The sequence below is a fragment of the Tachysurus vachellii genome, chromosome 18 (genome assembly GCF_030014155.1).
Source record: "Tachysurus vachellii isolate PV-2020 chromosome 18, HZAU_Pvac_v1, whole genome shotgun sequence".
Classification (NCBI taxonomy): domain Eukaryota; kingdom Metazoa; phylum Chordata; class Actinopteri; order Siluriformes; family Bagridae; genus Tachysurus; species Tachysurus vachellii.
In genome coordinates this window covers 9,715,227-9,731,612 of record NC_083477.1, presented here as the reverse complement: position 1 = coordinate 9,731,612, position 16,386 = coordinate 9,715,227, and the positions used below count along the sequence as shown (strand labels likewise).

Here is a 16,386-nt window from a genome sequence, read left to right as displayed (position 1 = left end):
CTGAAATGTTTTGCATCCATATATAACTTACAACTTCCTATAGCTTATATAAGCAAGCCCACACTGGCTAAGTCTAGATGATAAGGAAACATGTAAACTTTAAGGGGAAAAAAAGCTACATTAACATGAAACACCTGACACATAAGGACAAACTATGGGTTTGTTTTATTTTTTGGAATACTACAGTCAGCATGGAGTGGACTGAAATGAAACAACAGCCATGGTGCTACTACAAGTGCAGGAACAAACACACCACACACTGTACTGTAAAAGGATGATTGACTGAGCTCCTGATGATCAGGTATCACTTTGGCAACTTGAATCTGTCCTCTATAAAGTATTGATATGTGTTCCAAAAAATAGTACAGTGCCTCAGAATTGTACAAATTACAAAAAAAAAAAAAAAAAAAAAACTGTTGAAGATCCATGTATACCGATGCCTGTTGGAGAATACTGGCACAGTAAACTATTGGTATGGCCCAGTAGTGCTAGGGTAAGCCTGACTGTGCAGCTGTAGTGAGACCAAGTAACATACATCATTACAACATTTTAGGTGAAAAATGTTCAAGAACTTAGTGTTGAATAACAAGCACAGACATGTAACTTAAGACAAACAGTGTATGAGAAAGACAGGAAGTCCACAGGCATTTAGTTGACAGGCATTTTTTTTACACTTCTGTTTCTTTTATACTGATATAACTCTGCTATGTTACAACAATACATCCAGCATTCTCCAGCATTATGAGGTACCATTTATAAGAGCTGTTTGTAGAGCTTGTAATTGAATATGTCAGTGTACATGTCAACAAACTGAAATTTGAGGTTATTTAGCAAATCAGTGAACTTGTCCTTTAAGATTTACAGCTTAATCAGTCATGCAGTATTTAATAAGTTAACCTGATCTGATGTGTTTCTTTCTCTCTCTCTCTCTCTCTCTCTCTCTCTCTCTCTCTCTCAGATACTAAAGTAATGTCACAAACCCACGGATGTAAACTGATAGAATGAAATGCTAAATTCCTACCTCATCAGTCATGGAGATGAACGTTCACTTGCATATAGGTGAACATCGGTGACTAATAAAACTGGGATACATTTAACTGTATCTCTATAAATAAACATTATCGATGGAAACAAATTTGCACATAACCTTTAGGCTTCAACAAAGTGTGCATGTATATAATATTTTCCACATCCTCAGGGTTGTATAGCAGCACAGAGGGGAAATGGGGAAACGTGAGGAAGCATATATTAAACACAAGTTTCTTCATGTGGCTTAAACTTTGATGCTGTACCAATTTTTACATCCTTCAACACAGTTTACCTGAGCCATAATTTCTTTCAGCTTAAAGTGGTCAAAAGTGATCGCCTCTATTTAAAATGGTCTGCAGTTTTCAACATTGGTACACAATTTGAGACCCCTTGTAACTAACAAAAGTTTAATATTATTTGAATTGGGTTGTCTTATAAAGACCTTAACCCCTTTCAATTTGCAATTAGAACCAACATCTGGAAGATCTGACCAACGAGTGACGACTGCACTGTAAGTAAGCCAATGAGGAGTACAGCAATGCAACCAATACCCTTATGGATGCTACAGTTTGTATTATTTTTTTTTTTAAATTTGCTAAACAAGTTTGCAAATAATCTTATCCTAAGCATGCATACATAATTTCTTCCTTAGTGAGTTTTCAGTACTTTCAAAGGCTGTCCTTAATAGACAATGTCATTGCCAACCTCTGGCTCAAGAAACAAAGAAAGGGTTGGCTGATATTATTCAATTACAGCATGAGGCACTGTCTTCCGGATTTAGAGAACCCTTGTCCAGAACATTAATTAAAAAAACAAAGAGGATCTACAGCTGTATCTGGCCAAAATGAAATCTGGATGTGTTCTCATGCCTGGTCTCCATCTGAACAGCTACCTGTGTAGAGATGACAAAAATACAGGCTGTGATGTGCAGCACAGAACAAGAACATTTTGTGTAAGAGATCTTTAGAAAAGTGGTTTAGTACCGTACAGAGTGGTTCTTACCTCCCATGGACTCGACGTCTGAGTCTGACACTTGTGTAATAGAGAATCGGGAAACACTGAAGCGGGAACATTGAGGTGCTGGCTTCTCCTCGGGACGTTTGGCCGGAGAGTTTGGGGGAGTGCAGATTCTGTCACAGTCAGGTTCTAATGTTGAAGCATTGGACATCAATGGCAAATCATTCTCCCACTCTAAGGTCCCACCTGTTTAGCAAGAAGATCTTTTATTTTTATAGCAATAGTGCTGTTTTCTTACCATACACTGATCAGCCATAAAACCGCATAACATAAAACCATTGACAGGTGTTTATCTCATTACATTGGCACCTGTCAAAGGGCGGGATACATCAGGCAGCAAGTGAACAGACAGTCCTCAGAGTTGATGTGCTGGAAGCAGAAAATGATCTGAGCAACTTTAACGAAGCCCAATTTGCGATGGCTAGGTCATTTTATCAGATGCAGTGGTTAGTAACTAGTAAATGTGGTCCAAAGAAGGACAACCAGTAAACCTGTGACAGGGTTATGGGTGCCAAAGGCTCATTGCTGCATGTAGGGAAATCTAGCCTGTATGGTCTGATAACACAGAAGAGCAACTGTAGCACAATTAGCTGAAAAAAGTTAATGTGGACTGAGATAGAAAGGCATCAGAAATTGCAGCTTGCTTGGTATAGGGATGTGTAGCTGCAGACCAGTCAATATGTCTATGCTGACACCTGTGAAGATCAGAACCGAACCATGGAAAAATGGAAGAAGGTGGAATGATCTAATGAATAGCGTTTTCTATTACATTATGCCGCTGACGGGGTGTGTACAAATTACCTGGGAAGCTCTGGCCAGTGTTCTGCTGGGAAACTTTGGGTCCTGTTATTCATTTGGTTGTTACTTTGACATCACCTACCTAAACATCATTGACCAAATACACTTTTTATGGCAATGATATACCCAAACTGCCAGTGGCCACTTTCAGCAAGATAATGAACCTTGCTAAGCTGCAAAAACTTGTTCAGCAATGGAATGAGGAACATGAAAAATTTTCAAAGTGTTTATTTGGCCGTTTATTTCCCCAGAACTCAATCCAATCAAGCATCTATGGGATGTGCTGGACAAACAATTCTGAACCATGGAGACCACACCTCAAATCTTAGGGCCTCACAGAGGACTTAAATTATCTTCTGCTAAAGGTTATCACCAAATATTGCATTAGAACTTCTGAGGTCTTGTGGATGGGACAGAGCTGTTTTGGTTGCACAAGGGTGATTGGTGGTGTGTGTGTGTATATATATATATATGTACAGTATTTAACACTTACTATCTTGTACAGCATTATCCGAGTCACTAACTTCCTTCTCTGATACATGGTCCTTACACTCTGTTGACTGACCATTTGCCTCCATCCCTGGAGGAAAGGTAAATTCTGCCAGTTCACCTGTAGGGCTGTCCTAGAAAATAAATATACTATTTTTTAGATATAAAAAAATAGAGAAAAAAAATACAATTCAAATTTTACATGGGATGCAATGCAACTGACCTGGTCAAAAAGGAAAACAGTGACGTCATCAAAAAAGGAGACAGCTTTCTTCTTGTGTTCTAGCTCATCACAAAAGGACCGTGTGAGGAGGGATGGCATTTTGAGAAGGCTACGAAGATGCCTGGTGCTACTTCGCTCACTCACTACAACCATCGGAACAGTGGTGAACTCCTCCTCACTCTCCTCACTCTGTTCTTGGACACTGTAGCTACGCAACTCTTCATCTGATTCATCACTGTCATCAGAGTCTTCCTCTTCCTCACAGTTCCCCAGGGGTGCTGGTAGGTCCAGGTTCTCTGGTAAGGCAGGCAAAATGTTGTCCAGAGAACTATCCCGCTTAACATTCAGAAGTGCTTCTTCTGTTACCTCTGCTTTTTGCTCCCTTACTTTATTCTCCTCATTTTTCCCATCCATCTGGCAATCTGGACTGTCTTCTCCATTTTCACAGTCCTCGACTTCCAGTATAGTGGAGGTTGAACCCAGGGAGTCTGCAAATGTGAAGCCCATGCTAGTACTGTTAACTTGGTCCTCCATGGTTGTGACTTCATGTGTTGTTGATGAGCCCTCAGAAGCTGTGCTGGAGAAGCAGTCAGAGGCTGGCTCTTCTCCAGAGTGCTCAGATTCCACACCGAGGCCATCATCTGGAGCAGACTCTTTGGTCAAACATCCTCCCATCTCTGGTGGAAATGGTGCCAACAATGTAATCTCTGGACCCGATGCAGGAGATGAACTTGGATCAAACTCCATGTTCCTCCTCTCAAAACACAACTGTCTGACACTCAGCAAAGCATTATCTACATTTTCCACACTTGGAAAATGAAACTGATCTTCCCTCTGACTCACTGGGAAGCCCTCGTGTCTCCCAGTCTTCTTAAAGGTGTTGTCTTTTACAGGTTCTTTTCCAAAGAAATCATCTAATTTATTGTCAAAGAAGATGCTGCCTCCTTCACAGGGACTTTTTTCATTTTCATTGTCGTAATCTGAAAAATAAGCCGAATCTCTGTATTGATCCCTATTGCACAGGCTTGTCAGATTAAGAGTACTATTGCTATTTGGGGTCAAATCATTTTCTTCAAGGTCCACCTGAAGGACCATTTCATAGTCTGATTCCACACTTGTACTGAGAACTGGTTTTCCTTCCAGGTCTTTCATGACAAACTCGGGCGACTCATTGTTCTCTGTGTCATAGCCACTGTCTAATGATTTAGGCTGAATGGATGTGTGGTAAGCATCTGGACTGAAGGCTTCACAGGGGCTGCTACTTGAAGCAAGCTCTATAAGTTCCTGAGGGTTCTGAATCTCTCTCTGCAATGGTAGGTGTGCTAGGTTAATGTCCCCAACATCAATGTTAGAGTCTGCAAACACCTCAGAGGTAATTTCAGTAACATCACCATTACTGCTTTCATCAGTTTTTACCCGGCTGATGCTGTCCCCTGTATGACAACACTCAGAGACACACTCAGACAGGGCTGTAGGTGTGATTGTAGGACCAGCTGACTGCACTTTTATGTGTTGTGCAGGAGTTGTGCTTCTGTCCTTACTCACTGATTTCTCAGTTAAAAGAGAAAAAGGATTTCTACTTAAATAATCCCTTATAGGGAAGTATTTCATATTCTCTCTTATATACAAATCAGGGATGTTCTGGGCTGGATGTATAATTTGGAGTTTTTCTGGGGATAATGATTCTACCATCTTCTTATCTTCAGAGCAGAGTTTTATATATGACACACACTCTGTGTATGAATCTGAGTATGAAAATGCACTTGAGTTGATGCTAATAACATCCATGTGCTGTTTAAATGTATCAGAGTTATAACTTGGTGAATTTTGCCTGGTTGTTATTGTCCCTTGCTGTATGGTCTGTGCACTGGAGGAAGGTGTGGTGTGGTGTAGATCAAAATAGGTGTCAAGAAACCCCCTTGTCTGCCGGTCATCAAAGTTTGAAGTGTTGTTATTTGTAGAGTGGTTTGAGGTCCAGTTAATTGTTTCACTCTCATTAAAATGACTGCTGACATCCTCTGGATCAGCAGCAGACATAAGGAGACAATCAGCAGCTTCAACATCAACGGTTATATTGTGTGGCCTGGGAATATTCTTCGGTAGGCTACCCATCATATCATAATAGGCCTCATTGGCTATATTTTTTTCCACAGTTTTCTGGTTTGCTTCAAGGTAGGGGTCACATTGTCCCAGACTGGGGCTGCTCAGCGAAATTGACATGCCAAATGGAGTTTCTTGTACACCTGTATTGTGCAAGGTCCCAGCCTTAAGGCAAGACTCAGATATTTGCACTCTCTTCAAAGGAACTTCCTGTTCTCCTGAGGGTACGAGTTGACAGTGCAATCTATCTTGGTCACTGGGAGACAAGTATTGACTTAATTGTTCTGCAGAAACCATATGGTTCATATCTTGTCTTTGACGTGGTTCATCACTGAGATCAGCACTTAGGCTAGCATCTGAGTCATTGATAATGCTATTAGAGACTTTTGCTCCTGGACAGTATGTGTTTGTATGAGCCTCATTAGGACTTTTCATTTCAGCCATGGAGAAGGAACATTTGTTGGCTTCAAGTTCTGGACTATAGTCAAGAGTGGCCTCTTCCACACTAATATTGCATTCTGCAGGTTCCTCAATGCGAATATAGTACTCACTGCTAACAGATGGACTGTGTGCACTCAACACTGGGACCACACCTGGGTAATCTGACTTGTATTGAGATGGGGAGGCACCCATATTGAGACTCTCCCCTTTAATGCTTCCTGTGGAACTGCTGAGGGGATAGTATATGTCCTGATAATGTGGGTTGCTACTTCGTTGAGGTCCACTTGTAGATGAGGAGAAGTAGGGCTGTTCAGCTCTGGCCTGTTCCCACTTGTACTCAAAGTTGAGCCCATCGCTGGTCTCAGTGACTGTCAGTATTTCATCACCGTTCTCAGACTGGAAACTGTCAACCATGGAGAAGTGCTCCAGCAGAGGGAATGAGGAATTAGAAGATGGTACCTCAAGGGCTGGTGTTCTCTGGGCACTACCTGAGTCTAGACTTGGTCTGAGGGAGTTCCAGCGTTTCTCAAAGTCCTCTTCTGGCTCATTAGTACCTTTAACACACATATAGTTCAGCAGCAGGTAGACCTCCTCCACAACAGGCCGCTGCTCTGGTTGCAGCCAACAGAACTGCATCACTTCATACCTGCTCTTACACAAAAACAACACAATTTTTGAAAAATTATGCTTGGACAATTGCATAGAGGTATGCTATGTTTATTTTGGTTACTATTGCAAATGGTAAGCCAGTACTACAACTATATAGAAAGTGCATAATGACCAACATGTATACTATAATAAGCTGAGAGAGACAGCAGGCTTTCTCTCAAACATAAGGTCAACATTGCTTGACTTGACTACATGTGTAATGAATGGCATTGTGTCAGACCAGAATTAATGATCACAAGCTTCTAGGAAAAAGCTAAATGTATGATTGATTGGACTGTGAAAGAGGAAAATGAATGACTAACCACACTGGACCTCAGGAGTATTGATTTGTTGGCTTTGCAAGGGAGAAATGGAATGAGCATTCAGGATAGAAAATAAATTCACTGTGTTGATAGTAAATATTTTAGGGATAACTGATGACTGCTCAAGTTGCCTGCGGTATGTTTTGTACATGATGATGGGAGAGTAATGATTGTCCAGCACATGGAGAATATAAGGACTTTGGCCGATGGAGGTGATTATGAATCCGAAGCTGAAATTACTCACCAACGTTCAGACAAGGGGACTTTCAGCAAAGGCTTTGGCAGCTTCAGTTGCTGCTCTTTCACTGCATATGTCAACACCTGCCTGTCTGTGTAGTGTCTGTATGGCTGGCTCCCCAGCTCAAAAAGCTCCCAGATTGTCACACCCAGTGACCTAATAAAAAAAAGGCCTCTAAATTCTGGTGTCATGAAAGGTAGGTTTATTCTTATGTTTAGTGGTAGACTTGTAAAGCCTCTCTCACCAGACATTGCTGGCCTTTGTCTGGTCCACTACTAATAAGTTGCCATGAACCTCATCAATAAGCTCTGGGGCAATCCAGCGCAGTGGAACCCAAATCTGATCTGCTGTCACAAAGTAGTCATCCTAACAGAGAAACAGGAAACATGTGGATTGATGTAGCCATGTCATTACTATAGCATTAATATTGTAACTCAGCAGTCCCTGTTTATAAAGTTCTTGGCTCACCTTGTACCTGCTATGAGAGAGACCATAGTCTCCAATCTTCACAGACATCTCTGAAGTCAGGAGACAGTTCCTGAGAGCCAGGTCACTAAGGATACACACAAAAAAATCTAATTCAGCAAATGAAGTGAATGTTCATTAAAATTTTAATACACAATAAAATGGCTGATCATTGTACCATTGTACTATTCTTTTGAATGGTTTAATTCAGAGTCAGAGACAGTCAGCAGAGCTTCCGATGAACAACAGGTTCACCTCCAGCAACAAAATCACTGATGCTGGAGTTTGTAAGAGGCACTCAGGCAGCATCAGGATATTGTTACAAGAAGAGACCAAAAGACAGGGGCTGAAATCCACACTCTGTACTGGGACAAAATGTGCCAGAGAATCAGCTAACAAGGCGGCATGTTTCTCCTCACCTGTGAATGTAATTATGTTTGTGGAGGTACTGAAGCCCGGAGGCAATTTCACACGCCATTTGTTGGAGGATGAAGGGGTCAGGGGTGGCTGAACCTGCTGCCCGGCAGCTACGGAGGTATCCTTTGACATCACCCTGAAATCAACCAAGAACCTCTCACCCACAAAGATGTGATCAGCTGTAATATACCACCTTAAAGGGGTGCAAGATACATATTTCAAAGCGCATTTAAAGTGTGTTCTACTAGAGATGTGCCCACTTGAATAGTCTGACCCTATACTGACCAGCAGATGGAGCCTCATTCCCTCAATACACACATGGCAGGGAAAGCAGAACTATAAGGTGTGTTTATTTACACTATTCTGCTTGTATACACCAGACTAATGGAATAAGGTTTGTTCTTTATGACAGTGAAAGACAATTACCAGGGGGCAGTATTCCATAATCAGCAAATAGGGTGTGACATCTGTGCACTGGGCCAGGCACTGCAGGATGGCAGGATGCTGCAGAGTACTGTATCATTTATACATACACACATAAGTACACAAATGTGGTACTGTTATAAAGTTTGATAAATGAAACACTGATCAAATTAATATATTAGAAAGACTAAAGAGGCATTAATGGGAGTGGTGGAAAAAAGGACAGAGAGTAATAGCAATGAGCTCAGACCGGTAAGGTAGAGCTTCTTCCAGGAACTGCGTCTGCTCCTGTATGCTGGCACTGGCTTTCAACTCCTTCACCACCACCTGTGTGGTGCTCAGTCCAGCATTCAACTCACCCAGAAAAACCTGAAAAGCAAATACACACAAACACATCAGAGATACACAGTAGCAGACTTTCATGAACCATCCTGTGGACTAAGCAACACAGATTTACAAGTGAATAGAATTATGTGGAATTCCCCGTACCCAAACAGTTCCCGTGGCTCAGAAGCTGCCTTCCACAGCACAGTAGCTTTGAATGATATTGTATATGATTACACACAGATTCCAAAGCCATCACATTAGCCTTAGACTCTCCGCCAAGACAACATGCAAGAACTAGAACCCTGGATTGTAAGCCCTTTATTGTAAAATTATCTTTGTTTTAGAAAGCTCACCTTGCCAAACCAATCATGGCCAATTTCCTTTAGGTAAAGCAAGCTGTGACGTCCAAGATCCGCCGACTTCAGCAGCTGAACTAAAATAGGGGGAAAGGAAGACAGATCATAAATTGCAAGTGTGCAGCATCAGGAAAAGAGGTTATGTGACTTGTTTAACAATGAACAATGCATCTTAGTGAAAGAGACTAAAAGCCAAGGAAGTTCTGAAATCTTAGCAAGCCGGTGGAAAATGAGGAAGACAATCAAAAGAAAGGTAACATTTAAATATTATTATTTTTGCTTAGAAAAATGCTTACTTCTGAGAAAGGGACAATGAAGCTATAAAAAGAAATGGCACACCAGAAGATAACACATTTGCAGTCAATGGATAATGAGGAAGAGCATTTGCTGGAGATTGTTGAAATAATGCGAAAAGCAGTCATAACTGCAAAGCAGAAATCCATGGCTCGGTCTTCAGGGAGGAATTAGAACAGCAGTGCTGGCCCAGTTCAAGGCGGCATGACTCCCAAGAACACTCAGAGCTTTCACCCAGCAAGGAATGCAGTCCTTTCTCCTTTTTTTCCCAGTGGCTGTGGGCATCTTGCCGCACCACCACGTACTGTCCCTCAATAGTCCCAAATGTCTTGTGGCCTGGCATGTACCTCGTTCCGATGTTCTTTTAATAAATGCCCAGAGCTAAGAAATTAGTTAAGAGCTCAGTCATCCTTTAGGCTCTGCTGGACGACTTCTCTCCCTATTCTACGCATGTCAGAATGTTTCTGACGTCCCAAACCCTTCTGCAGTGACATAAGAAGCATATAATAGCCCTGTCTTCACTATGCTGTCTCTGTCTATGTCCCTGTCTCACAACAGTGCTGTGGGGGTCGAGATAAACAAACAGAGCTCTGTAACCACCAGAAAGACCTCTGTCAAACACATGACCCCCCCTCACATACTCAAGGTCTATGTGCACTATTCCCTTGTCCCCTCCTACAGTTCCCTCCCTGTATTATTTCTAGTGATGTGGCCCATCCTCCTCCTCCTCAGTGTTCCAGAGGTCACTCATTCCAGCCACTCTCAGCCGCTCACGCTCTTCTCTATGGCAAAATCACTGCCTTTGTGCAGTATGGGATGGCGCATGGTACCCCGGTACCAGGCTGGACACAAGGCCCATTCTCTACTCCTCAGAGCCTGGATTGTCACTGTGATAACAGCCTGCCCCCTCTTTATTCCCAGCCGGACACAACTATCTCTCTCTTTTCATTCCTACTGTGGTCATCAACTGGCTCTTTTATATTATTTGAGTGGAATTTGGAAGCTGTGCATTCCTACCCCACTTCCATTGCAGGCCGACCCTTGCCTTGGGCCATCTTTAAAAATGCATTTGAATTAGAGTAATATGGTGTCCACTTGTGTTTGAACATTGTGACAATTACAAATTTTTGTTCCATATCTATGCCATAAAAATTTATTACCTCTATTTTATGGCTATAATCGTGAGCCTGATGTCCATGGATGAGAAGACATTAGAGATTTCTGCTTATTGTTGCAAGCCTGTTATGAATTGAAAATAAGATCCGCTTATTTTGTGGAAAACAATTCAAACCCTGTTCTCAATAATATCTTGGGTGGTCTGACAAATATTGATGCACTACACGCTAGCCCGCTTGCTCAAGGATCTCTGGAGAAACACCTTAAAAACCTCTTAAGTAATGTAAGTTTCCAATTTCAATACCGTAATTTTTGTCCAGCTTCTTGGTCAGGTGTTTGTTCATTTTAATTTATGCCAATTATTATTAGAATTGTTCTCTTATACCATTGTTTCTGTTTTTTTTTTTTGTAGCCATGAGTTTGCAGGAATTGGCCTTTAGAAATTCATTCATGAATTTATCTCTAATGACCAATTTTCAGGGAACTCAGAGAGCAAGAACAAGACAGGAGATAATCACAGTACACACACATTCACATATAGGGGCAATTTGGTGCAACCAGTTCACCTACAGTACTATCAGGTTTTTGGCCAATATGAGGAATAACCCAGAAGAAAGTCAAATGGAGAGGAGGAAATAAACTTCGGTATATAGATAAACTTAAACTTTACAGACAGTAACCTGAGCTCAGAATTTAAACAAGGACCCTGGATCTGTAAGGTTGCATTGTTCCACTGCCACTAACACCATGCCACCACCCATTGGAAATTAGTTAGATCTTGCATAATGGGCAGATTCCATAGAAATTAATTCTTTTTTTTTTTTTTTTGCTGTTTTCTTTTCAATAATTGCACATTTAAATTTACATATTCCATTTAATCTGTTTCAATTTTCATAACCTGTAGGTGTGTGGTGCTGTCTAACCCTAATTTGGACTTCCATCATATTCTACATAATGCTTAATTAATGCTTAAAGATTTATACTTTAATTTATAAGTATACAGACAATGGGATTTGTTAAACATAGACATAGCAAATATTCACAGCCACCAAGATATACAGATTTAACTTTACTTGAAAGCAAAGTAATTTGACTTGCCTAAAATGAATGTTACTCTTATACGTGTAAATCTGATTCCAGACAGCGGTGGCACTGTGTCTTGTTTAAGAATGGTCCTGTTTATTGCTCTTTGTGTAGGTTCTGAAAGGTGGTACATTACTGTACATGTACCTGATATGATATAAATTTCACTAAATGCTTGATATTCTGCAGTTGTGCTGTTACACATCTGACCCATCTGTTCTGTGTGGTAAGAGTTACACTGCCTATCCCTGAGAAAGTCTCTGGATTGTAAAGAGAAATAAACTGATGGGGAGTCTTTATATTTCTAAGTATCAATTTTCTGTTCTTTTTCAGCTTTACTGAATTAACCCAGTGTAGAAAGCTGGAAGATTAACAGTCGGGCTTGCTGTAACCAAGCACTGCTCAGTCTAATGGGGGACCTGAACCCACATTTCCCCCTCCACACAACACCTGGACCAATCACATGCCCGTAACTACGGATGGCTGAAGTGAAGGCTCCTATTGGCTGCCCTGTTGAAGTATCTTGCTCCAATCCAAGGTTCTCTGTCTACCCCTCCTTACAATACACACAGACATATTGCACCACACACAAACGTCCTGCTCAAACGTAGTCTGCCATTCGTTTATCATTTAATGTAAAATTTCCAAAGATCTACAGTCCACCAGAATTTAAGTCAAGGAAAAATGACAACTGTATAGCAACAGTAAGCAGCTATATAATTCTATCTTTCTTTCTAGTTCTGCTTTTCAGATGGCTTCCTTAAGCCATGCTGCAGTCCTCTGGGCCAGTCCCACTACATGTTATGCAACAGACAGATGTGCATTCGGCTCTCCGAGGCAGCTCTCTCTCTGCTCTGGTGTTCACTGTGAGAATGCAAACAACCCGACTCTTTTTCTATATGCAACCCCAGTGAGCCTGGACAGAGGTCCCGTTCTTTAAAGGCCAATTGAGACATGCTGGCACTATACCAGACTTGTATCTCCATAATACCATTTCAGAGTTTCCATGCTAAACTCAAACTTACTACTCTCCAGATAGATTTGAGTTAATCAGAAAAATTTCATTAATGACAGCTATATGATAATTATTTTTATCATGTGAGATTGAAATTGAACAATTTGATTGGTTCATTTTGAACACTACCACATCTACAATTGTAGAAGGGTGTGTACACTTATGCAACCAGGTTATTTTCCATTTCTTTTCCATTTCTCCTTTTCTTAATGTTTCCCTAAAAATGTTTAAAAATGTTTTTCACTTATATTTTTATAGAATGTCACACTTAGAATTGTTTTATTTTATTTTAACAGGGGTGTGTAGAATTTTTATATCCACAATCCAAAGCCAACAAAGAAATGTCTGGATCTCAGAATGCTCTGATGCTCAAGATGCTCTGCATTGAAGCTATAAAGTTATTACATCTAACAATTAAAATGAGCTGAAATGATAGTAAATGATGGTCATAAGTTTTAGCTGCACTGCATTTAGAGATCCAGTAGAAAACATGCCTTGTTTGGCTACATCCGGTGTAAGAAGAGAAATTGTATAAAACACGTTATATGCTATTGTATATTATATATTGATTATTTTATACCATAACATTTAGAGTATGATGTTTTCATCATTATTTAAGTATCTTCAAGAATGTCAATGCTTATTTTTTAGCAGTTATAATGTAAGTGATAACTGGAACTCACAGATATTACACAACATTAAATGTAACTATGAACAAATGATGTGCCAGTGCTTCCAATAAAATTGTAATTGTTGCCATTTTTTATTGTAAAGGAATAAAGCATTTAATAACATAATGTGATTGGAAAATAATCACAATTTATTATTTTTCCTATAATACAGCATTTTTCATTAATCTACAACATGTTCTTACTTGATCTACATGGTTGTTTGGCCACAGGCAGTGAAACCTCAGTGAGGGGCAGGACATAGACATCTGGGCAATCTTGAGAGCCAGAGGAGGCAAGAGTGGACAGATCTGCCTGGTACTCCTCACCAGTGTTTTCAAATTCCTGCACAAGACAAATTTGCAAACATAAACGGTATTGTGCAAAAGTCTTAGGCAAATGCAAAGATATGCTGTAAAGCAAATATGCCTTAAAAATAATGAAATGAATTAAATGCTTTAAAAAACATGCTAGCTAATTTCCTTAGAAAACAGCACAAATTGTTTCCATGACTACATCTTACAGAACCAGCTAAAGTTCTTCCGGAGACTTTGATTGTCACACTCGCAAAACCCAGCAGCCTTCATTGTTTTTTTTGTTTTTTTTACTGAAACCATGTCCATTATGTAATATGCTGCTTTCTTTACTGACATTTTCTGTAGTATTTCATATTCATAATATATTTTCACTTGGAAATTCAACATAAACAATTTGCTAGTTTCCTGGAATATATTTCAGCTATAAAATCTTAAGAATATTAGTCATTTCTTAAATAAATAAAGAACCAGTTTTTACAAGAACACAAATGAGTACTTTAAAAAAAAACCTCACTGTATTTCTTGATGTCTCTCACAGTGTTTTAGCTTGATAGGATTCGTAGATACTGAACTAAAGCATAGTATCATGAAGATTGTTGATGGAGACTAGAAAGTATTTCTGTAAGTAGCTCTGAATAAGGGCATTTGTTTACCTGGGATATTATACTCCATCACTGTACTGAAATATTTTATATTAACAAATTAATGTTGGGATATTAAAACTCTAAAGAAGTCCAACAGTTTAAAGTGGCCACCTGAATAAACAGTGGTCACAGAATCTTTTACACCGATTAAAGAAAAATAAACAGAGAATAAATGATAGCATGTCTGTGTTTAATAGCAGAATATAAACGCAACTAACAAAATTCTCATTCCCATCCTGATTTGATTAATTTATGAGCGCCACATAATTTGTCTATATGGTAAATTTAAGAGACCAATATATATAACCAAGAGCTTTCCATTTCCTTGTCATCTAACGTACTGCCAATACTGCCATTATTATTAATGAGACCATTCATTTTGCTACCAAAATTGATTCCAGTAATTAATGAAGTTCTCGGCATTGTATTGAAACTTACTGAACTGTTTAATGGCTTTCTGCTGTTTGGAAGTTTGTGGAACTGACAGGCTTCTATTTGCTGGGGAAGAGACGGAGTAGGAGGCTGGGATGGAAATCTTTGACCTACTAAAGACTGTATTCTTTCTTCCTCTCTCTCTCTCTCTCTCTCTCTCTCTCTCTCTCTCTCTCTCTCTCATGCTCTCTCTCTTTCTCTCCTATGCTAATGTGACATAGATAAAGCTTCTAACTGTTAACTGCACCCATTGACCCCAAAACAAGCAGGCATTCATGGATGTACATACACATCCATACACTAGCACCAGTTCACACATAGTCAACATGAATATCACCTCCACAACTGTCCAATAAACACCTCTTCTCTTCTCACACTCGTACAGAACTGTGGAGCCCTCTGCTGCCCCAAGACAGGGTATGCCCTAACCACAGATACCACCCAACATCTACAAGTTAGTCTAACTGGCACACAATAAAGCTTTATAAATTTGGCTTCCATGCAAACCTCATAAATGAAAACTGTATCAAAACTTTCATTTGTTCATCTTTCCCTATATAATAAGGTGAGGATTAAGACATGTCTTTTTTTTGTTGCAGGACAAGAATGAATTTTGTTTCTTTCATTATTCTTCAAAAAGTCCCACGTACTGTACATGCTTTAGTAGAAACTTAACCAGTAACCACTGTAGTGAGAATATTGGAACCCAGTTAGAGAAAACAAAAGCACTACCAGTGTTACATTTGATTTTTCCTAGTGCGATATTTTCTAACACGCTTTGGTACAAAACTGTACTAACAGCATTTGGACTAATCGTCATGAATACAGGGATCATTGTCATAACCCTTCCATGAACCTTGAATTAACACATCTTAACAGTGTACAGTGTGGAGAAATCTCCTCCACGCAACTCTCTTCAGGAATGCATGCTTTATGCTTTACTGATCACTGAAGAATGGGCGAGGGAGCCAGCAGTCCCTAAAGAACAGCCAGCTGCAGACAGCCTCTGTGCAGAGGAAGAGGGGGCGGAAAATACTACTGCAGAGAGACTGAGCCTCAGTTTTTACATTCCGTTCCCTTCCCCCTCACGTCCTGTCCCTTTCCCTCTCCCTTTATCCTTTTCTTTTTTTCTGACTATTCTTTCTGTAATCTCTGTCTAACCAACCAAAATACCACTACCACTCTTTAACGATAAATTACAAACACAAAGCTCTCCTCTCATCTCTGCAGTGTCCACATCATACCATGCACTGTCCTAATTATCTGTGACATGGTGGCATCTCTGACTCACCTTCACAGTCCATCACAAACCTCCCAGCATGGGTGAGCCAGAGATAAACCAACCACCTAAACACACAAGACATTCTCTTTTATCAGCTATAACAACTGCATATACACTCATTAAGCCTCAATCCAAGGAGCTCAGCGGTCCAAACTAATACAACCTTGATTCATTAATTGCTGTGGATCAGAGTTGTCAGTGGAGAAACATGGTGTGATGACTCATGCTTTATTCAATATAA

At 40.1% G+C, this 16,386-nt stretch overlaps 1 protein-coding gene across 3 annotated transcripts in view; it reads right to left on the bottom strand.

The window, feature by feature from the left end:
• Positions 1-146: 146 nt before the first annotated feature.
• The window catches only part of aatka (apoptosis-associated tyrosine kinase a), a 29,924-nt gene continuing 13,684 nt past the window's right edge, over positions 147-16,386 (bottom strand). The window contains exons 3-14 of one of the 3 annotated variants that reach the window (XM_060892267.1): positions 13,677-13,815; positions 9,292-9,371; positions 8,862-8,980; positions 8,615-8,702; positions 8,191-8,324; positions 7,775-7,859; positions 7,551-7,672; positions 7,313-7,462; positions 3,557-6,743; positions 3,338-3,467; positions 2,032-2,232; positions 147-1,921 (exon numbers count right to left, since the gene is read on the bottom strand). In XM_060892267.1, coding sequence (XP_060748250.1) covers positions 1,893-1,921; positions 2,032-2,232; positions 3,338-3,467; positions 3,557-6,743; positions 7,313-7,462; positions 7,551-7,672; positions 7,775-7,859; positions 8,191-8,324; positions 8,615-8,702; positions 8,862-8,980; positions 9,292-9,371; positions 13,677-13,815 — 4,464 coding nt within the window. In that variant the 3' untranslated portion in view covers positions 147-1,892. Of the gene's footprint in view, positions 1,922-2,031; positions 2,250-3,337; positions 3,468-3,556; positions 6,744-7,312; positions 7,463-7,550; positions 7,673-7,774; positions 7,860-8,190; positions 8,325-8,614; positions 8,703-8,861; positions 8,981-9,291; positions 9,372-9,590; positions 10,265-13,676; positions 13,816-16,386 lie in introns of those variants that run through there. The other 2 variants (XM_060892269.1, XM_060892268.1) reach the window with 2 other exon arrangements.